Below are 21,872 nucleotides of genomic sequence, written 5' to 3' on the forward strand. Positions count from 1 at the left end.
AAAACACTTAGCACAGTGTCTGGCACAGCGAGGACCAGTAAGCATCGTTGAGGCCACTGTTATCACCACCACGCGACTACGGCCTCTATCAGCAGCAGCTACCACCAGCTGAGTGCTCATTACACACCAGGCGCTGTGCTAAGGGCACTGCCTGCTTCACTTCACGGAATTCTCGCAATCCGAGAGGTGGGCACCTTATTAACCACAAGCTCACACAGTTCCTAAGTAGCAACATGGGACATGAACCTGGTCTGTCTGCCTCTAAAGCCCGGGGTCTTAGACCATTAGCCTGAACTGCCCACCAACTTCCCTAGGTTCTGAGCATCACTCGAGTGCCCTGTGGGGGAGAATTAGGTCTGGGCACTGCTTTCTCACACCAGTGGAAGGAAAAAGGAGTCCTGATGTAATGGCTCATACAGGAGGGCTGCCATGCTGCACGCTGCCACTAGGGGTCCCTGTTCAACACATTTCTTGAGCATGGCTCAGAACGTCTGGGGCAAAGATTTACAAAGTGTGGTCCCTGATCATCAGGAACATCAACATCACCCTAGAACTTGTTAGAAGCGCAAATTCTTGGCCCTAATCCAGACTTGAATCAAATTTGGGATAGGACCAGGAACCTGGTTTTTTGTTGGGTTTTTTTGGTGAGGAAGATTGGCCCTGAGCTAATATCTATTGCCAGTCTTCCTCTAATTTTCTATATGGGACACCACCAAAGCATGGCTTGACAAGTGGTGTGCAGGTCCGCACCTGGGATCCAAACTCATGAACTCCGGGGCCGCTGAAGCGGAGCACGTGGATTTAACCACTACGCCACTGGGCCAGCCCCGGGAACCTGTTTTCTATCGAGCCCTCCAGGGAATTCTGATGCAGGCTGTCATTTTGAGAACCACTGCCCAGGGGCATCAGGTTGCTCCTGACCCTGTTTATGTTACTCTAACGCCGATTTTCCTTGAAACAGTCGGAACTCCGGCCTGTCCCGTTGGCTGCTCTGGAAAAAGGTTTGGTAGAAGAAATTGGGTCTGTGGCTTAAGCAGGAGGGGCTTCCCCAAGGGCCCAAAGCAAAGAAAAGGAACAATCGCAGGACACTTATCAACACACTGCAGAGCAGGGAGCTGTAACAGGGTCGGGGGTGCGGGGGGAGGGGCAGAATCAGGAAGGAAAAAGATGGGACCACTACCCAGGGGTAAGCTGGCCAGACTCACGTGCTCAGCAGTCTGCCGTGGCTGAGGGGAGAACAAGAATGGAGGCGAGGGGCGGGGGGTGTGGGGCGATGGGGTAGGAACCCCAGCCAGGAAGGAGGCTGAGGAGGGAGGGGCTAGGGCCCTGGAAAGGAAGAGGTTGCAGGGCCTTGAGAGCAACTGGAGCCTGGGGCTGCAGGGGGGCTGGGGGGGATGTAGGAGCTGGTGAGGAGCCGGTGGTGCACGGAGAGGTAGTGAAAGGTGACCGCAAGATCTGGGGGCCTGGCTTGATGAAATGCCATTTAGAGAGGGCACCCAGCAGAGCAAGCAGGTGTGGGGAGGAGGGGGCTACTGACGTTCTTCTGTGGCCCTGGGGACAGCCAAGGGGGGATGCGGGGTGGCAGGCTGAGGATGGGGGCCTGCAGCCTTGGGTTTGGGAGTGGGGGGCATGCAGTGATAACTGGCATAGAGCAGGATGGCTGGCGGGGTGGGCGGAAGCACGGGCCTGGCTGGGCCCGGGAGGAGCCGGGCTGGGGCCTCACCGCTCTGTTCTCGTAGAGGACCAGCCCGTAGTTGTGGGGCACGAGGCCAAAGCGGTTCCTCCACTTCTTGTTGTCCTCCTGGTACTGGAAGAGGTTCCCCGAGAAGACGATGCGCTCATCCAGCGGCACCTGAGGGAGGGAGGGGGTGGGGAGTGAGGCCCGGCAGGAGCGGCAGTCCCCCCAGAAGGTAAGAGCCCGGCCAGCAGCGCCTGCGAGCTCGCCCCCTCTGAGCACACCCTCCATCCTGATCTGAGTCCTCACGCGGCCCTGCTGTGTCGCACCCATTTGGCAGATGAGGAAAGCGAGGCTCAGGGCAAGAAAGGCCCCCCCCAGGGTCCAGGTGGAGCAGGGGTGATGCTGGCACTTGCATCCAGGCCAGGCAGCCCGATTCAGGGCCCAGCCAGCACCACGTCTCTCGCTCCATCGTGGCCCTAGGTGGGCACAGCTACCTGGGGATGAATTGGCAGCAGGCTGCTTCCACATCCACCCACCACCGCAGCGTGGGTGCCGCGCAGTCACTCCAGCAGGAGGGGACATGCCCACAGGCCGGGCGTGTGAAGGCCCCAATGCCTGGCAAGTCTCTCTCCAGCTCTGGGCCTCAGTTTCCCCTCGGGACAACAAAACCTTGACCAAGGGGGCTCCAGAGAGCCTCTTCGGCTCTGACCACTGGCAGATGGCCCCCCATGAATCTGGGGATAGGGGTGGAGGGGACCTCAGTCTGGAAGGCTCGATGTCTGACTGGCGTCCTGGCAGACTGGTGGGCAGTGTGGTCTGGCCTTGCTGCAAAGCCCCAGCTCTGACCCTACCCCTGACTCAGTCGGACAAAGACACCTCTTTGAACCTCAGTTTTCTCATCTGTAAAATGGGCACCGTGACAGCACAGACTTCATCGAGGCAGCTCGAGGATTCTGAGATGACACAGGCAAAGTTCCCGCAAGCAGTGGGCACCTGGCAGGCAGAGCACTCAGCTCCCAGGACGCGGGGACCGCCCTGGCCACGCTGAGGACGACTCAGCCTGTGTCAGTCTCCTAGCTCCACGGCCTGACCTATTCAGGGACGGGAGAGGGTGGCCATCCGGGAGAGAGACTTCCTGAGCAGACCAGCACCAGGAGGCTTCGAGAAAGGAGACACAGAGGCCAAAAGGGAGCAGGCTTACTCCTGGACGGTGGAGCTCGGAAGCCTAAGTGTCCCTGGGTTTCTAGGTAGCTCCTGGGCATTCTAGGATAAATTTGGTGCCTTTTACAAAAAGAAAGGTGTATGATAAGTAATAATGGGGGAAAGTGTTATTTTACTGGTGCCTAACCCTTCCTAGCTTCCTCGCTCCGCTCCTGGGTCTGCTCCCGGGTCAGGTGCCAGCCCAGGCCCTGTCTCTTCACACGCAGCCCCCTCTTCCCAGCAACCTCCCTGCCCCTCTTCAAGGGGAAATGCCAAAACACTCTTGGAAAATGAGGACCCATTGTACTCAAACAATAGGGCCCCCGCAGGCCGCTTCCTACCCAGGGATAAAAATATTTACAGGAAAAGAAAATGGTCCCCCATCGCCCCCCCACCCCCCCACAGAGGGCTTTGCCCAAGTCACAAAGCTATGCTAAGTGGTCTATATTTAGACTGGGCCTCCTCTCAACCCAGCTCTCTAGTCTTTTCTAGAAAGAAGGAGCAGACAAAGCTCTTCTGACACGCCCGTTAGCCCCTCACCCCCCAGGGGCTGGTTTATGTCCTCCTGCCCGCTCAGGGCAGGGGCCCAGGACTCAGGGCCAGCGGGGGGCTGCAGTCGAGGACCAAGCTCACCCCCCCCACCCCCCAAGTCCTCCCCCAGATCCTTGGGCAGCCCGGGAGCGGTGGGTAGATGCGGGTTTGGGTTTTCCTTCTAAGACGTTCACAGGGTGGAGTCGTGTGTCCACTGGAAAGCCTGCAGGAAACGAAAGGGACCCAACAGGCCAGGCGACATGTCTTGGGCTCTGCAAGGGTCCGCAACTCCACCACCCACACCAGGGGAGCGTAGACCAGCGGCTCCACCTCTCCCAGCCTCAGGGTCCACATCTGTGCCTGCAGAAAACAACCGCTGTTTTTATTATGACTATCGCTACTGCCACTGTATTATCATTAGCTCCATTATTGTGTCTAATAGAACAATTGGTATTATTACGGTGATGATGATTAATATTATTATTTCTATTGTTATGATATTACCATCATGACTTAGCACCCTGATGGCCAGCTTCCTAAGTGGCAAAATAGGACCAAAAGTCCCTGCTTTTCAAGGATTGTGGGTGATGTCATTTTACTCCTCTTTCTTACGTATTACTTCTGTTTTCCCGCAATGACTCTGCACCACCGCGAGTGTTAAAGGTGTTTTCGCGTGGGGTAAACATCTGGCGCTGTCAGCAGCCCCCGCTTCTGCCTTGGGTTACTGGGACCTGGGCAGCCTGTGACATTTCTCTCCAGCTGGGGAGCAGTTAGTTCCAGCTCTGCCCACTCGAAGTGGCTCACCTGGGCTGGGCCCGAGGCCACCCTCCCTAACACACAGATGTGCACCTGGCAGACACCCAGGCCAGCCACAACCCCGGGCACCTCTGCCCTCCTGTTGTCATGGGGTCAGGAGGACACCATGACACCAGGGGAATAAACAGCCTCTTCTGGGTCCAAAAGCAAAGGGGTGTGTGATGCTCTGAGAGGCTCTGACACACAGCCCTGGCCGTCCCCCTCCAGGTCCTCAGCTGAAGATGCCCTTCTTCCAGGAAGCCCTTGTGAGCCACCCAGACAAGGTCAGGCCCCCACTGTCTGAGCTCACTGTCATCTCCCTCACAGCACCCACTTTATTGTGTAAGCGGCTGTTTACTGTCTGTCTCCTCGAGTGTCCGCAGGGCCAGCAAGGGCAGCGTGGCCCCAGGACCTGCCCTGACACTGTCAGTGTGTGTCCACGCCTGTGGGCCAGCCCACCTTCTCTCAGGGTCATCCCCAAGTCTCCTCAGCAGCTCCCACACCCCCTCCAGCTGTTCCTCCTGCTGAGAGAACATCAAAGGGTCACAAGACCTCAAAGCCGGGTCAAGCGATGCCTGCCCCTGCCCCTTTAGTCTCACGGTAAAGGGGCCCATTTTCAGCCACCTGGTTTTGGGGGAGGGTGGGGAGAGGAGGGAAACAAGCCCACCCCTCCCTCCTGGGGCCTTCACAGGCTGTCTCCCTGTCCCCTCACTGTGCCCAGCCGGTCCCCTTCCTGAGAGGCCTTCCCAACCATCAGAACCCCATCTGACCTCCAGAGCCCCATGAAATCCCCACCCCTTCCACGAAGCTGCTCTGACTCCTGCGGCCCACGATGACCCCTCTCTGAATGCCATTTCACAGAGAAACTGAGGCTCAGCAAGGCGAAGTCACACATCAGGAGCTGCCCAGAAAGTCAGGACTCACGCCCACCTTAGTAATCTCACCTGCTGCCCGTTACCACACCCCCTGTATTCTCTCACCAAATCCTCCCCACAGAGCCGTGAGTACCCGTTTGTCAGACAAGGAGACTGAGGCTTGAAGGTTGAATCAACTGCCCAAGCCACTAGCTACTAAGAGGAATTGGACTCAGGTCACCCTGAGTTCTTTCCCACCAGACCACGGGGTTCCAGCCTCGGTCCCTCCCCTACAGCACTGCCCCCAGCACCTCGAAGCCTGGGCACAGGCTGACCTAGGCAGCCCAGAGGAAGCCAACAGGATAGGGCAGGGAGGTGTGACAAGGTGAGCGAGGTAACTTTGCAGCCCACCAACCACAGACCTCAGCCACTAATGACCTGAACGCCAGATGCCGGGGTCGCCTGGCTGGCCTCATTTGGGCCCCACTCCCAGAGCGATTGGCTCAGCCAGTCAGATTCCCCAGAGGGAAGCTGGTGGGCACTCTGCCCAGGGGCCACCAGCCAGGAGTAGGTAGCCTCCAGGCCGCTGCTTGGCCACTCTAGGGCCAGGCCACCTGCTGAGGGGGTGGGGCTGGCACCCTCCCTCAACATCACCTCTCCCTCTGCCACCCGCCTGGCCATCCAGGGAGCAGAGGGTGATGGTCATGGAAAGAGAATGACCCAGGCCTGGAATGTGCGGTGCCCTCAAAAGAGACTTCCCAAGGCTGAAAAGGAGGCCCCTGCACCACCCCCAGAGCAACACGCGCTGGCCTCTCACTGCAAATGGCCAGACCCAGGACCGGCAGCTTCCAGCTGGGCACTCAGAGCCCTATCTGTGTTCCTGACATTCCCTCACCTCCTCTGCGCCATTCCCGCCCAGCCTCACCCGGGGACCCATCACAGATCCCCTTCCCAGGAGGCTCTGCTGGCCTTCTCTGGCCCATACTGACCCCACACAGCTTCCAGTCCCTCGCTCGACAAATCCTTACCGGGCAAACATCATCCTACTACTAATAGTGGGATAATGACAGGGCCGGGGATGCCGACAGTGTCTGCCAGCACCCACCGAGAACCGTCCCTGTTCCAGGCTCCGGTCGACTCGACTCTAATCCTCACAGCCAGCCAGTGCAGGAGGCGTTCTCAACCCATTTTACAGATGAGTAAACTGAGGTCCCAGAGGTGCGCTAATTTGCTCACAGGCACATGGCCTGGAAGAGGAGGAGCTGGGCTTGAACCCAGGCCTGTCCAGACGACTCTGGAGCCCAGCTCTGACGAAGCAGGGGTCAGCTGGGAGGAGTCACCCTCGGCGATCCAGGGGCCTGGACAACACCATCGAGTTATCTTCTGATTCAGAAGCTGGGTGGGGCCCTTACAGACCATCACGGCAACAATGGGAAACTGAGGCCCAAGTAAGCAGTCACGGGGGCGAGCAGGTGTCAGAGCCTGCCCTGCACCCTCTGGGCACCCCTCACCTTGCGCCACAGCAGCTGGGTCTGCGGTGCCCCCGTGCCCTCGATCTCGTGGCGCATGCTGTTGAAGAGGGCGACGCCATACTGGTCCTCGTAGAAACGAAGGAACTCTGCCAGGATCTTCCCAGTCTTTTCTGAAAGGGAAGGACAAACAGGACCGTGAGGTCATCATGGTTACCTAGGCACAGCGACCCTGCCCCGGGGAGGGGTGGCCACAACGCCCCACACTCCTGGTTGTAAAGTTGTTTGCACAAGCTCCGCATTTTCATCCACACCGCGTCTCTGGCCAGCACTGGGCATTTCCTGCACACAGTGGGTGACCCTCCAGCCGGGAAGCGGGGCGATTACCGGAGCCAGCGAATCCCCGATGAGAAAACACAAGAAACTAACAGACGAGCAAAAGAGGCTCAGCCTCCCGGTCAGCAAACACACGCAACCGGCACCGACAGCCCGGTCAGACCGGGCGGGACGTGGGGCCCAGACGCCTTCACCAGGCCGCGTGCTGGCAATCGGGACGGCCTTGTTGGAGGGTCACTGGAGCTGTGGGTACCGTTTTAAGGGGGCATGCAGTGCCCTCTGATGCCTCCCCATAGAACTCGAGGGAGAACAGCAGGCAAATGCACACCAAAGCCATCACCGGAACGGAGCCAGATGCGTGCGTGTGGAGAATGACCCAGCACAGCACGGCCCCCGGCACAGGAAGAAGACGGAGGGCATCCACAGGCACACGTCCCAACCGAGGGACGGTGTCCACACCCCCCACATACAGAATCACACGCTGCCGATCATCTCATTCAAAGGGACTCCTGTTGTGCGGATAACCGATCTCTGCCCAGAGACAGAGGACCAGGTCCCGGAGGCAGCCCTCAGACCGCGAGGGGTGGGAGCTCCGGGCGCGGGAGTGAGGGGCCCGGAGGGAAGTTCATTTTCTGCTTTATTCACTTTCATAGTGTTTGAATTATTTTACAAGCATGATTCCTTCCACAATAAAAAATAAACACACTAAAATTAACTCATCTACCAAGTTAACAACCTTTTTACTCTCACTGGCCGTTGGCTTCTCTTATGGGCTGAAGCTGTTTCTGAACAGAGACGGTGAGCGCTGTGGCCTCCGGAGCGGGCCCAGCACCCATCAGACACCCAGCATTTGCACTGCCTGGTTGTCCCCATATAAGGATGAAGCAAACAAGGACCAGAGAGGGTTGTGACTCATGATGATGAGGCCTTCTCCTTGGGACAGACTTCTCGGTCCTGAGTAGCTGGGGTTTGTTCCGGCCCACTGTGCAGCTCCCCTCTCTGGGCCTCAGTTTCCCCCTGTACACTGAGAGGACTGGACTCAGTGATGGACAGGCCCTGCCACCTCTGACAGCCTTGGATTCCAGATTTCGAAGAGCTGGTCCTTTCTCAAAAGAGAACAGCCTGACATGACGCCATCCCTCCCAGGGCTGGTCTCTGGATACGACGGGCACCCAGCTAGGATACTTCATTTAATCCTCTCAATAGCTCTGGGAGGTAGGGCTCGTGTTATCCCCATTTTAAGAGATGGAAACTGAGATCCAGAGAGGTTAAGTCACTGACACAAGGTCACACAGCTAGTGGAGCTGGGATGAGACCTGGGAGCCAGGCAAGAGGTGGTGGCCGGGGAGGAAGGATGAAAGGGTGTGCCACATCCCACACCCCTCCCTCAGGGTCTCAGGCGGGCCCCCCTCCCTCCACTTCTTGCAGAGGCTGCTCAGCCCAGGGACCCCTCCACGGGCCTGGCCCTGCCTGTGCTCCCCTTTCCCAGAATGAGGTCATGTCTGTCCAGATTCTGTTTTGGGGGAAGGAAGGGGAGAACAAATGAGGAATTTGCTTTGAATGCCTATTTCCTAAAAACCGTAAACAACCAGAACTCTCTCAAAGACCATGGGAATTGTTTTGAAAAATGATGAGGCAGTGTGGGGGCAGGGGGAATGGGGTAATGAATTGGGGCCAAATGGACAAAATAGGATCAATATTTGTTTATCAAATAGACAACAATAATATTGATAAACCACGTAATCGTCATCATTAGAGCTGCCATTTATTGAGTGTTAACCTGAGCCAGTGGGTGGGCAAGTTTTAGAGGCATGATCCCCAAGAATCGTCACGAAAACCCTTGGGAGTCAGCGCTACTGTTTTCCCATTTTAGGGATGAGGAAGCTTGCGGACCCAGGACTGGAGAGCCAGGTTCTCAGCCGCCAGCCCCTGCAGCCCCAGCCCACGGTTTTGTCCTGACTCTGCCCCAAGGAGCCCGACACCCAAGAGGCCCTCTCCCAGCGTGCAGGGTGCATGGCTTGGGCCCTGGGGCCCTTCGGCCATGGCTCTAGGACGCCTGACCCGGCCCTGGTGCACCCCGCCTCAGAGCATTAGTTCCAGAAGGGCCGAAATCTGCCCTGACCCTTGAGGAGCCAGGCCCAGGAGAAAGCTGCTGCCCTGTGTCAGGACTCGAACTCGGGTCTGACTCACAGGATGCTCTCAGCTGCTGGGTCAGCAAAGCCCAGACATCGAGTCCAGGCAGGGAGGGGCCACATTTAGAAGGCCCCCGGGGCTGGAGTAGGAGGGAGGACAAGAAGGGCACAGCACAGCCAAGAGGCCCAGGCATCAATCCACCGAGGGGCGTCCAGAGGGGCGTCCAAGTCCACGTAGGGTGGGGCTGTGGGAGGGAGAGGAAGCCAGCGGAGGCTGAGGAAGTGAAAAGGGAGAACGAGGTGACCCAGACAGAGCCAGAAGGCACAGAGGAGGCTGACAGGCGGAAGTGCCCGGGCTGAGGGGGTGGGGCTAGGTAGGAGGCCAGGAAATTCATTCAGGACCCCTCACCTAGGGATGCAGGACCCCTCACCTGGGGATGCAGACAAGGTATCCAAGTGAGACGGGGGACCAGGAGCAGAGGCGTGAGGACAGGGGTAAGGCACCAGGCAGAGGGTGGAGAGGAGAGGGTGCGAGCAGAAACTCGAGGGGTGCCTCACTCAACGGAGAAGGAAAAGAGGAGGCAGCCCGCACCCCAAACAGACGGCAGTGGCCCTGGGCCCAATTTCACCTGCAATGACAGGCATGCCTTGCTACCCACACTCGAGAACCGTATTGATCTGATCTGTTTTCAGATAAATCCTTCGCCACCTGAAATTCCAGAACCAAACAGATTAGGAGAGTGTGGGGTCTCCCACGACCCAAACTTCTCTCCCAACTCAGGAGCTAAACGGACTGGGAGAGAGAGGATGCTGGCATCTAAGGATTGACTGCCAACCCCGGGAGGGTGAGCCGGCACCCTTTTGCTCTACGCTGGATCTCTCTTGCTCAGCCCTGTGGCCTGGCACAGGCAGGTGCTGGGCAAGAGGGGTCATCCACCCTCTAAACAGCTCTTGAGGGCCCACTGTATGCCAGGCCCCCCAGGGGTGGGGAAGCTGCCGGGCAAGGGGTGCGGACCCCGGCACGCCTGGGGGGGTTCAGGACTAAGAGGAGGGTCCCCCCGGGCAGCACAGGGAACCGGGCGCGCTCGGCCTCAGTTTGGAAAGGGAAGACTGTGGGGAGGCAGGGCCAAGGCTGGCTTCTTGGCAGAGGCAGCCCCGAGCGCATTCTTGAGAGATAGCCTAAGACAGCTTGGGAGGAAATGCCATGTGCTTGGTACAAAGGATGTGCCGCAGGAAGGCAGAGGATGAAGACTCAGGATGCTGTGGGGGGCCTGGGCAGGTGGGGGAGGGGGTCCAGCCTGGACAAAGGAGCCAAGGGGAGAAGCCCTCAACAGGGGCCGCCAGTGGCCTTTCAGGCCAGTTGCTGCTGGAGGACCCAGGCGGGCCCTGCAGCCCTGACAAGGCCGGGCCTCCATCCTCCTGCTGTGCTCTGGGGCCCATGAGCGCTGTTCAGCACCCCTTCTCCCTCCCTGCCACCCTGCAGTAGCTGTCTCCCTCGGGTGCCACAGGGGTTTTATGACTCAAATCCCACCACAGAGCCCTGCCTGGGTGTCTGCAGGTGGTCCCTCCTCCACACCTGCCCACCCCAGCTCTTCCCGCTTCCTCCCACGGTCTCTGGAGACACCACATGCCATGGATTTGGGGGCCTCAGAGACCAAGGCTCATCATCCCAAAAGGGACTGTGAGCCAGAGAGGATGACGGGCTCACCTGAGGTTGCACAGCCAGACCGAGGCAGTCGGGGTTCGAGCCGCAGCCTGCTGACCCCCGCCTGCTCCTGGCTCTGACCAGTGTCCACAGGGCCCGACAGGGCACCCTCCTCCAAGAGGGCAGAGAGGAAGCAGAGGCCCTGGCTGGTTGTAGCGATCCAGCTGCTGCTGGGAGCTACCGAGATGCTGGGGCAGAGCAGCCTGAGGGTGTGGGCTGGCCCTGCCAACCTTCCACATTTTCTCACCCATCTCAGCCCCAGGTGCTATTGAATGAGAAGCTATGGGGGGACAGATGGGGCCTGCCCTCCAGCCCCAGCCTCCCAACCTCCTGGTCAGGAGTCCAGGGTGAGGGCTGGAGTCCCGGTTCTGCCAGACCCCAGCCCAGGAAGACGCCCAGCTCTCTCAGAGCCTCAAGTTTCTCATCTGTAAAATGGGCGTAACAGAATCCATTCACAGTGCTCTGCAGGGCCAGGACAGCATTTGAAGGGCTCGGCTCAGGAGCTCTGTGAACGTTACTATTAACCATCACAGTGCTCAGCTTATAAGAACAATGGTAAGGGACTGTTTGAAAATTCTTTAGCAGGTATAACTTTTGCAGTGTGAAAAAAATCCAATCAAGACTTTTTTTAAACAAGAAATAGGACATACATACCGCAACTAGAAGGACCTGCAACTAAGATATACAACTACGTACGGGGTGGGGGCAGGGGGAGTTGGGGAGATAAAGCAGAAAAAAAAAAAGAAACATGTCAAGAATCACAAAATAATAATAATGATAATGATGGGTAGGTCTCCAGAGAACCCACTAGAAGAAGGAGCGGCACAGGCACGGGTGAGGGCTGTGGGCATGGAACACCCTGGAACCCAGGTGCCCACCTGACCTTGATGGACGCCCCTGGCACAATCCTCAGCCTCTGCTGGTGCCCAGAGCCAAGCACTGCCCCACTCTGTGTCCCCCTGCCAGCACAGTCCCCACAACTAGGAGGAAAGGGCCCAAGGCACACACCCAGGTTCTTTAAATGGCCCCCGATATAAACACAGGTATGGAAAAGCTGCACCGTCCAGGTGTACAAACCAAGCCTCCAAAAGACAAACGGCTCACAAAAGGTCATTTCACTCATCAGGCAACACAAACCTCCTGAGCACCTAGGTGGGGGCGCCACGGGAAGGGCCTGTCCATGGGCGTCCTAATTCCCTTATTAGGCCAAGAGGGCAGCCCGTGAATTCTGGGAGTGGGGCTGAGGGTCCTGATCTGCGCCCAGCTACCGCTGTGCTCTGGGACTTCAGGGAGCCACTGCCCATCCCCGGGCCGCCATCTCCACGTCACGTCTGCAGTATGAGGATAGCGGGCTCCATCCGGCTTTGAAGAGGCCACTTCCCAGGACGGGGGTGGGGGAAGAGGGCGAAATACACACAGACACACGCGAACACACACGCTTTCCTGGGGCTTGTTTCAGAGCCAAGCCTCTCAGCGAGCTGGCGGAGTAAGGGATCTTGCATCTCAGATCTCTGGATCTAAGGATGGCTGTGCCCCCCAGATCACTGGATCTCAGTCTCCGAAGTCTGCTTCCTTGGGGACCATGGAGAGTGACCCAGAGGGGCCCCCTCACCAGCCGGTCCTCCTAACTCTGCCCCCAGAGCTCCCAGGTGCTCCTCTCCACTGAGAACTTACTCGTGTTCAACAGCTCATTTGAGGCTGACAGATACCGTTATCCCACTCCGCAGGTGAGGAAACTGAGGCGCAGGGAGACTGGGTGACTTACTCAGAGACACACAGCCTGGATGGGGAAACAGGTGGGTTTCAAACCTTGTCTCACCCCAAAGCTTGCACAATAGGCCGCATCCCGGAAAGCTTCTCCATCCCAGTGGTCCCTCCCGCCGCCCCACAGTACCATTTCCACAGCCCTGCCTTCTACTTTGCTGGGTCTTTGCCTAGTCCCCAGAGGCGGTCAAAGCAGGCTTTATTATCCCCACTTTACAGATGAGGAAACTGAGGTTCAGAGAGGCAAAGTAACTTTCCCAAGGTCACACAGTTGGCGACTGTCAGAGCCAGGACTGAAGTCTGGGGTCTCCAGCCCCAAGCTGGTCAGACCTGGCAGGCAACCTTCGCACCTGCTGGATCCTTACTTGTCCATCCTCCCTGGGCCTCAATTTTCCTACCTGTGAAATGGGTGTGTGGGTCTTCTGTCAGCTCAGCTGATCCAAAATCTCAACGACAATCTAATCGGTGCTGCCCTGGCCCCAGGAGCTGACCGGATGCTGGCTCAGCACCTCCTCTCAGCTGCTGGTGAGTCAGCGCTGAGTGGGGGCAGATCAGAGTCCCCTTGGGCCAGACAGAAGGACTGGGGTGGAGGGGACGGGACTCAGCACCACCCGTACCTGCAAACAGAGCACCATCTCCACGAGGCACATGGGCTCTGGGTCCAAGTCCCAGCTCTGCCACCTACTAGCTGTGTGGCCTCAGCCAAGGCCCTTCCCTCTCTGAGCCTGTTTCCCTCTGTGAAAAATGGGGCAACAGTACCTGCCTGATCGGATTATAAGATCAATCAGCTAACAAGCACTTTGCCCGGCAAGGAGGAGGCATGTCGCGCACGGGGCTCCTATAAAGTGCCTCTTGTCCAAGGTTCTTCTAACCAGGGAGAGGCCCTTGAAACGGGCTGAGCAACTGCCGGCCCGGTCCAGCCCATCCCCAGCACCGGCACCAACAGCAGCCAGGGCAGCCGGAAGAAGGTTAATCTCTGATTTTCCAAACTGACAACGTTAAGGATCACGCGACTTCCCGCAGACATCGGGGGCGGGGCCAGAGGGGCAGGAAGTTCCCTGGAGACTCTGGGGGGCTGGGTACTGGGCCCACTGTGCATATAGGGAAACTGAGGCTCAGAGAGGAGAAGGGCTTGCTGAGCTGAGGAGGGGAGGAGGGAGTGCAGGGGTCCTTGGAGAAAGGACCTAGGAAAGGTATGCCCCACCCCGGAGAGCCTGGAACACCAAGCGAAGGAGTTCCTTTGCCTTCTCCCAACCCAGCATGCACCACACCTGTGCTAAGCCTTTTACCTGATCATCCCCCAAATCCACAACTCAGCCCTGGAGCAGGTCGCGTCCATATGGGAGGAACAGGTCAGACAAGGAGCCGAGAGAAGGGAGACTCCTCCCGAGTCCTAGGCTGGGTGGGGTGTGGCAGAGGCAGGATCCAAGCCCAGGTCCGGACGCCCCTCCATGCTGCCGGTGCATCTCCAGCCGAGATTGCGTCCCAGCCTCGGGCCAACCATGGGGGCTTCGCGCTGGTCCCAGCCCTGGTTTGGCCCGGCTGTGGGCACTGTGCCAGACCAGCTCCTGGCTCATCCGGTCGCTCCAGTGGGCTCCAGTGACACGCCTCACCCACGAGGCCCTGCTTGGTTTCAGGGCTGAGACGTGCCCACTGAAACCAGGCAGGCGGCACCCTGCAGGGCGGGGCAGGCCCAGAACCTGCCTGCCTGGTTCCCAGAGCACGGGCGGGTGGCGGGGAGGGTTGTGTGCCAGGGAAACCAACCCCATCCACCCAGAGCCTAAGGAGCAGCAGAGGCCGAGTCGGGGCAAGGACTGTTTTGTGTGTCATAGAGCTGATCAAAGTACCAGCATCTCCATCATCTGCCTGGGAGAGCAGGGAAAGCTTGAAGTCCAGAGAGGTGGCAACAGTCTCCTAGGGTCACACAGCATGTCCCAACCAAGTTGGGTTGGCAGGGCAGGCCAGGCCCCAGTGCCTCACCCCTAATATCACTCCTAACACCTAATAGCAACAGCCATGGGTTCGGCCTCTCCTCTGCACCCAGTAATGGTGCTACACATTTACACACATTATGTCATGTGCTATCCGCACTTTACAGAGGACACTGAGACTCAGAGAGGTTAAGCGACTTCTCTGAGGACACTCAGCTTGTCAGTGACATGGACCCAGTACAGTCTGAGTTAAACAAGGAAACAAAGTTTGGGCAAATCCATCTTACCCCCACCTTCCAGGCTGCCAGCCTCTGGGGGCAGGGGCTCCACCCAGCCTGGCCTTGTGGATGGCTGCCATCAGAAAGGCTGACACGGCTCCCATTCAGGACCTGTAATCAGGGGGCAAGCTGGGAGGAGGGGGGTAATGACAGGCTCCAGTGGCCACCAGGTGAGGGGGACTGGCAGCTGGCCCAGGAGAAGAGTATGAACAGCAGCTGGAAGCCAGGAGGGGCAGGACAGTGGACTGTCTCCCCCCAAGGCCAGTCCTTGTCCAGAAGGGGGACAGCACCCAAAGAGTGCAAGGGACTGACCCAGTGTCACCCCACCAGTACTTCTGAAGTAGGGGTGCACTCAGAGCCCCTGGAGGGCAGTGGCAGGTCCCTGGGACCCCACTTCTGGGCCAGAGAGGATTCCCACCCAGGCCATGCCCTGCTCCCCAGCGCAAGGCCATCAGGGTGAGGTGGGCTCCCTAGCTGACTAGCGGCCAGTCAAGAGCCAATACAGCTCAACACCACTAGTCACCACCCCCGGCCGGGCCCCTCCCGTCTCATGCCTGCCACAGCCTCCAACTTTCCACTCCTGGCTCCCTCTGACCCTTCCCACACACAGTAGCCACAGGGATCTTTTTGTGACAATTCTCACCCCGAACCTCCCCTGCTCAAAAACCTTCCAGGGCTCCCACTGCCATTAGGACAAAGATGGAGCTCCTCAGTGTGTCCCCGGGCCCCACCACGCTCTTCCTTGCCATGGGGGTCTGGCACAGGCTGCCCTTGGGTCAGGCGCACTCCCCCTGCTCTGCTGAGCTCATGCCTCAGCTCTCCACCGCACCATCGCTTCCCCTAGGAAGTCCCAGGCTGGTGGGCGCCCTCTACACGCTCCCACAGCTCGCCACTGATCTCACACTGGGGAAAGGCCTGCTCCCTGTCGGAGTGCCGCAGGCAGTAGCCACTGCATGTGGGACGGGGCCGGGCACGCAGGAAGAATGGGAAGGACGCTCAGAGCTAGAGGCCAGAGGCAGCAATCTTCAGCCGGGGCCATCCCGGTGGAGCGCCACCACCCGCATTGAGCAATCAAGCTCCCCACACACCCCACAGCCTCCTCACCACAGAAAGGGGGGCTAACGCCCAACCCGAGGGCTGCGGCTGGCGATGAGAACAGGCGCACCAGGCCATCCTCTCTCCTCGGAAAGGTGGCTGGCTACACTCCCTGCCAGCCTCAGGTGCCCTGAAGGGACCCTCTGCTGGTCATCCCTTCCCCGGGGCCGGTTATTAAACAAGGAAAAACCTGTCCCCGTAAATACAGCAGCCCACAGCACACCAAGGCCCAAGAATGACAGCCACCCAACCACATGCCAGCTCTGTGTGAGGGACTTTATGTGGGAGACCGAAACGGCCCGGGAGGGAGGTTCAGTCACTACCTCAGTAGACAGAGGAGGAAATGAAAGCATGGGCGCGGTTCAAGAGCCTACCCTGCGTCACACAGCTGGAAGGCACGACGCCGGCTGGGGACACCAGGCGCTCACCACATGGGCCAGCACTCTGCAGGGCATGAGGCACAGGAGGTGGGGACGGGCATCACCCCCACGGAGGAAACAGGCTGTGAGGCCCACTGACTTGTTCAAGGTCAGCCTGCTGTCAAGAGGAGGAGCCTGAATCCAAGCTGGGGCTGAACGCAGACTCCCGGGGCTGGGGACACCGACGGGAGAGTCACGTGGAGCACTTGGTAAAGGCTGTCGCTGGCCTCCGATGGCCCCAGGAGACCGTGGGCTCAGCCATCACTGCATTCTCAGCACCCACCACGGGGCCCAGCACACCGCAGCCCACAAACACATTAGGCTGAATCGGATCCAGGATCCACCAGGATCTCAACCCTTCCTCCCATCCCCCCTCCTCAGCCATTTCCCACCTTCCAAGCTTTCCCAGATGCTGTGCCCTCTGGCTGGAACTCCCTGCCCCCTCTTTTCCACAGTTCAATCTTAGCAGACCTCAGGCCCTACTCAAACACCATCTCTTCCACCACAGTGTTTTCCAGTTGCATGTAACTGTAACAATAACTGGGCATGAGCTAACATGTCACACGTGGCCCAGCGCCAGGAACAGAAGCAGCTCCCATACACGCTAACAACTACCGTCAACGTTATTTCATTGAACCCTCACCAGAATTTACTGTTAAACCCATTTTATGAATGAGGCATCTGAGGCTCAGAGAGGTCAAGAGACTTGCCCAACATCACACAGGCAAAACTGGGACGTGAACCCAAGCTGGCCTCTGTTCACTGCTCTCTCCTAGCACCTAGAACTTGCCAGAACAGAGAAACGAGCTCAGAAGTATTTGTTGACTCTGCCGGAACATTCCCCACTCAACAGGCAGCTGCACGGGTTAGAAGTGGCAACTGTTCCCTTCTGTATCCCAGGGCACCCCATGCAGTGCTGGCTCTGAAGAGGAGTGGGTCTCTCACAGAGGAAGGTGTGTTTCAGGGCCAACGTCAAGGCAAGAAGCAAACCCTGAGCTCAGGACGGCCTCCCTGGGCCTCAGTTTCCCCATCTGTAGAATGGGCATAATGTGATAGTGCCCACATCTCACTTGGTGACTAGGGGTCCTCAGGAGATGCTGGTTTTCGTCGTTATCCATCAAAGGGCGGGGGGAGCCTTATAAAGGTAACGTGGCTGTCATCTTGACCTTCAGCAATGGTAGAACCCCTGACCTGGGATGTCCCCTCATTTATGGGCCAGTGACATGTGCTGCTAACAGGCCACTGCACCTGGGAAGGGCCCTCGGAGACCAAGTCCAAGCTTTCCATGGGACAGATGAGGAAACTGAGGCTGTGGGAATGAGGAGGAAGCATCTCGAGGTCCCACAGCCGCGTCGGTGGCCCAGCTCCTCGGAGAGTAGCATGGAGAGAGAAGTCAGTCGGACTTCAGTACCCGGAGGGGAAAACTGTCTCTGCTCTTGGGGTCTGTGGCCTGGAACGCTCTCCCACAGCCCATCCCCCCAACCTGGGCACCTCCTCCTCCCTCACAGGCTCCAACGTCTCCTCCTCCCCAGGCTCCAATGTCACCTCCTTGGGATCCCCCCACAGACAAGTCCAGTCCCCTGCAGTGCGGTCCCCTCCATGACCACCGCTGCCCTCTGCTTGGCACTCCTCTCCACAGCAGTCACTGTGTCACCGTGAAAGGCCCCTTCCACCCCACGCCCCACAGACAGAAACCTTGTTCCCCCCACCCCCCAGCCCGCACCCAGCTCCTGCCTGGCCCAGGTGGATGTTCCAGAAACAAGTGCTAAGTGAATGAGCCCTAAGTGGAAGGTGCCCAAATGGCCACCCAGGAGGCCACCGTGGGCCTGGGAAGGAGGCTGAGGAGGGCAGAGGTTGGCTGGGTCTCCCCATCACCAAGGCAGCTTCGGGGCAAGAAGGTGGGGCCAGGAGGAGCCAGCGGGATCTCTCAACAAAGCTGCCTTTAAAGCTCTTCTCAGTGAGCAAATATTTAACCACAGCTCAGCGGCCGGGCCTGGCCCGGTGGGGAGGAGCGAGCTTTGAGGCCTGGGGAGGACCTGGGGAGGGAGGGAGATGAAGCGGAGGCACAGAGAAATGCCAAAAAATAAAAAAAAAAAAAGGCAGACTGCAGACCCGCCCACCAGGGACTGTCCTTTCCTTACACCTCCAGGCCGCCCTGGTGGGAGGAAGTCCATTCTCATCTTGACACAAACAGGGAAACAAAAGCCCTGTCAGCCCCTCCCAGCCCCTCCCTCCTCGCCTGGCAGCAGCCCCGTGCCCACAGCCTACAGTTGGCGGCTTGTTCTTGGAGCCCAGAAGCCAGGCGTCCCTGCTCCCTGGGAACACAGACCCAAGCTGGGAAGGCTGGAGAAGGGTTGCCAAGGTCCCCCCCAGCATCCCCCACCCAGGGCTACCAGCCTACCCACACCTACCCTGGGCCCACCTAGGGCGCCCAGCGCTGTGCCTGCCATGGAGAGCACCACTTCCGCTCTGGGGAGCAAGTCTCGGGATGGGCTCCCGAGGCTGGTGTCCTGCACCATGCCCTGCCCCGGCCAAGGCCACACCCCAGGCCAACGGCCATGAAGAAGGGATCAAAGGGCCAGTCAAAGGCAGCCAGAAAGACTCTCAGAGCTGCAAGATGCCCCAGGAGGACCAGCCACCTCGTCTGGGCCCACCCCTGCTCAACTTCCCTCCGGCCTCCTGCCCCCAAAGGGAGCCCTGGCTTGGGAGCCGGACAGACGCCAAACTAATCCCAGCTCCCAGGCTCGGTGGTCCAGTGCTCGCCTCTGAGCCTCTGTATGCTCCTGAGTGCCCTGGGGACAGTTAGCTTCCCCCTGAAGGGGCTGTCGTCATCAGGATGGGCACAGAGGTGGCTGATCTCTGACACGATTTTGTAAACATTAACCTCCATCCCCCTCATACTTAGTCACCCATTTCTGTTGACTTCTCAGCAACATTCCTTACTTCCATTCCTTTCTTTTTATCCTCGCCACACCCAATGAATCTGATCCCTCACGACATGGGGCCTAGCCACCTGTCAAAACTGTCCCGGAGCCATAGGACAGCATCCCCTTGCGTGGTCGCCAGGTGTTCCTCAGCACACGCCTGCTCTCATGCCAAAGCACAGAGCACCAAGGCTGGAGTGGGGACCCAGGGCACCCTGCCATGGCACACTCACCTTGCCAGGCCCAGCAGGGGCCTGGATCCCTGTCCTGGGCCTGTTAGAACACCCACCACCAACTTTCCCCTCAGCGCCCAGACTGGTGATCAACCTTGAGACGCCCAGGCAGAACTTGCTGACTGAGCCCTTCCTCCACGACCACCCCAGTAGGCAGCATCACCACCACCCCAACCAGCCACCACGAGGAAGGAGCTCGGGACAGGACACAGGCCGAAATCCATGTCCTCCATCAGCCAGCTCAAGGTCAAGCAAAATGGCCGCTGGGGGCAGAGCCAAGGTCAGGTGAGGATCTCAGGGGCTGTATCATACCAGACAAGAAAGGCTTCACGTTCCCCTCCTTCATTTACCAACCACTGAGCGCTGGGTATTCAGGAGTGAGCTAGATGAACTCAGTCCCTGCTGTCTAACGACGGAGACAGACTGTCAACAGAACCTACAATGGGGGCCGGCCCGGTGGCACAGCGGTTAAGTTCGCACATTCCACTTCAGCGGCCCGGGATTTGCTGGTTTGGATCCCGGGTGCGGACCTACACATTGCTTGGCAAGCCATGCTGTGGCAGGCGTCCCACATACAAAGTAGAGGAAGATGGGCATGGATGTTAGCTCAAAGCCAGGCAAAAAGAGGAGGATTGGCAGCAGTTAGCTCATGGCTAATCTTCCTCAAAAAAAAGAACCTACAACGGGTATGGTAAGTCTCTGTCTGGGGGCAGCATGGGAAGTCACAGGAACCCAGAGGAGGGGCGGCCAACCCAGCCAGCAGGGTCACGGGAGACTTCCAGAAGGAGGTGGCACCTGAGACATGAAGAGATGCCAGCCAGGTGGAGGAAGGCTGGGCCGGGAGAGTGTGCCAAGCAGAACACCAGGAAATGCACAGATTCGGACATGCGAGAAAACATTAATGCATTCCACAAATATTTAGGAGTACATTCTACGTCAAGAAGAAGGTTTTCACAGAGCAGAGTAGTGTTGAGGTTCTGGAATCAGATCTCAGTTCAAATACTAACCCCACCACTCAAGGGCTGCAGGACTTTAGGCATGTGACTTAATTCTCTCTGAACCTCAGTTCCCTCAGCTGTAAAATGGGAGTAACAGCAGTACCCACCTGGTCTGGTTGCCATAAGGAGTCACTGAAATGAGGAAATGCACAGAGCCTGAGTAAACGGGGGCTTGCATTATCGGTGATAAGGACCACTAATCAAAAGGAGCCCCATGTGCCCAAGTGCTGGGGGTCGGTGAGTGGGTGGGTGGGCAGCAAGCCTTTCACAAGCCCAGGGGTCCCAGTGTGTCCACCTGTGCTAATGGCAGTTTTCTGTGATATGTTTCAGGCCACAAAATGGGGACCAGCAAAGGGGAATGAGAACAGCCTGCTCTCAGCCCAAAGTGCAGGGCACTGGTCCCTCAGTGGGCCCCTCGGGGGACAGGAAGGTAACACACTTGGGGTCCAATCTTTCTGGGCCTTCATCCTTCAGGGGTTAACTCATCAGAAAGGGGAAGTGGAGAGAGAAACATCAATGAAGATGCTGAAAGCAAGCACCCCACAAACCACATGCCACTAAACCTCGGCCGACCACAGCCCCTCCGCTTGGTGGCACAGCAGGTGAGTGAGTTCCTTGTCTCTCTGAGCCTCCACTTCCCACAGGTCCAGAGTGGACAAGGCTAAGGGGGAGGCTAGATGGGAAAGTGCTTTGAATTCCACAGGGCAGGGACACATGTCTTGCTCTCCTGGTATCTTGTATTTATATCTCTCTTTTTTTTTTTTCTTGTCTTATTGCATTGACTAAGACATCCAGATCAGTGCTAACAAAAATACCTTTAGGGTCTCAACATTGAGTTTGCTCAGGCTTGCTCATTATGTGACGAATGATGCTGGAAAGGGGCTGCTGAGGGAAAGGTAGGGAGGCCTTAGTTCTTCCCCTAAAGCAAAACACTTGGATAATTCCTCAGGGAAAATAGATGCCAGGGAAACCTAGCCATAGCCAGCCTGGGCCAAACTGGAGCCTGTTCTTAAATGATCCACCAAAGACGGACAGAACTCCAGAAGGCTTTCTGTCTCAGATGCCCAGTGTGGGACAGGTGGCCCTAGGAGGTAGAGAGCTCCCCATCACTGGAGGTATACAAGCAGAGGCTGGATAGCAAATTGGCAAGGAGGCTGTAAAGAAGATTCTGTCCCAGGGGAGAGGTTAGCAGTAAAAACACAAACTTTGGAACCACACAGACCTGGTTCTGCTATTGACCATGACTTCCCAAGCCTCAGTTTCTTTATTCATCAAATGGAGAGAAAAATAGTACACACGTCGAATTGGTGTGAGGACTAAATAAGAACATGTGAGAAGCGTTCGGCACTCTGCCTGATTGTTGGTGAGAGCCCGATACATGCCAGCTGCTGTTCTCATAAGAACCAACCACTAATTAGTGCCAGTTGCTGTGGCCCACCCCTAACGGAAAAGGGCTAAACCCAGAGACACAAATCCTACACATTTCCCGAGCCAAGTGCTCTCTGACACCAACATCCTTTTCACTACGGC

General features: G+C 57.9%; 1 protein-coding gene across 3 annotated transcripts in view; it reads right to left on the reverse strand.

The window, feature by feature from the left end:
* Positions 1-21,872, reverse strand: part of NIBAN2 (niban apoptosis regulator 2) — a 52,873-nt gene that overhangs the window by 13,830 nt on the left and 17,171 nt on the right. For 2 of the 3 annotated variants that reach the window (XM_023628926.2, XM_070251433.1), the window contains exons 2-3: positions 6,570-6,700; positions 1,724-1,852 (exon numbers count right to left, since the gene is read on the reverse strand). In XM_023628926.2, the coding sequence (XP_023484694.1) occupies positions 1,724-1,852; positions 6,570-6,700 (260 nt within the window). Of the gene's footprint in view, positions 1-1,723; positions 1,853-6,569; positions 6,701-13,753; positions 15,591-21,872 lie in introns of those variants that run through there. The other variant, XM_070251432.1, reaches the window with a different exon arrangement.

This window comes from Equus caballus, chromosome 25 (genome assembly GCF_041296265.1).
Source record: "Equus caballus isolate H_3958 breed thoroughbred chromosome 25, TB-T2T, whole genome shotgun sequence".
Classification (NCBI taxonomy): domain Eukaryota; kingdom Metazoa; phylum Chordata; class Mammalia; order Perissodactyla; family Equidae; genus Equus; species Equus caballus.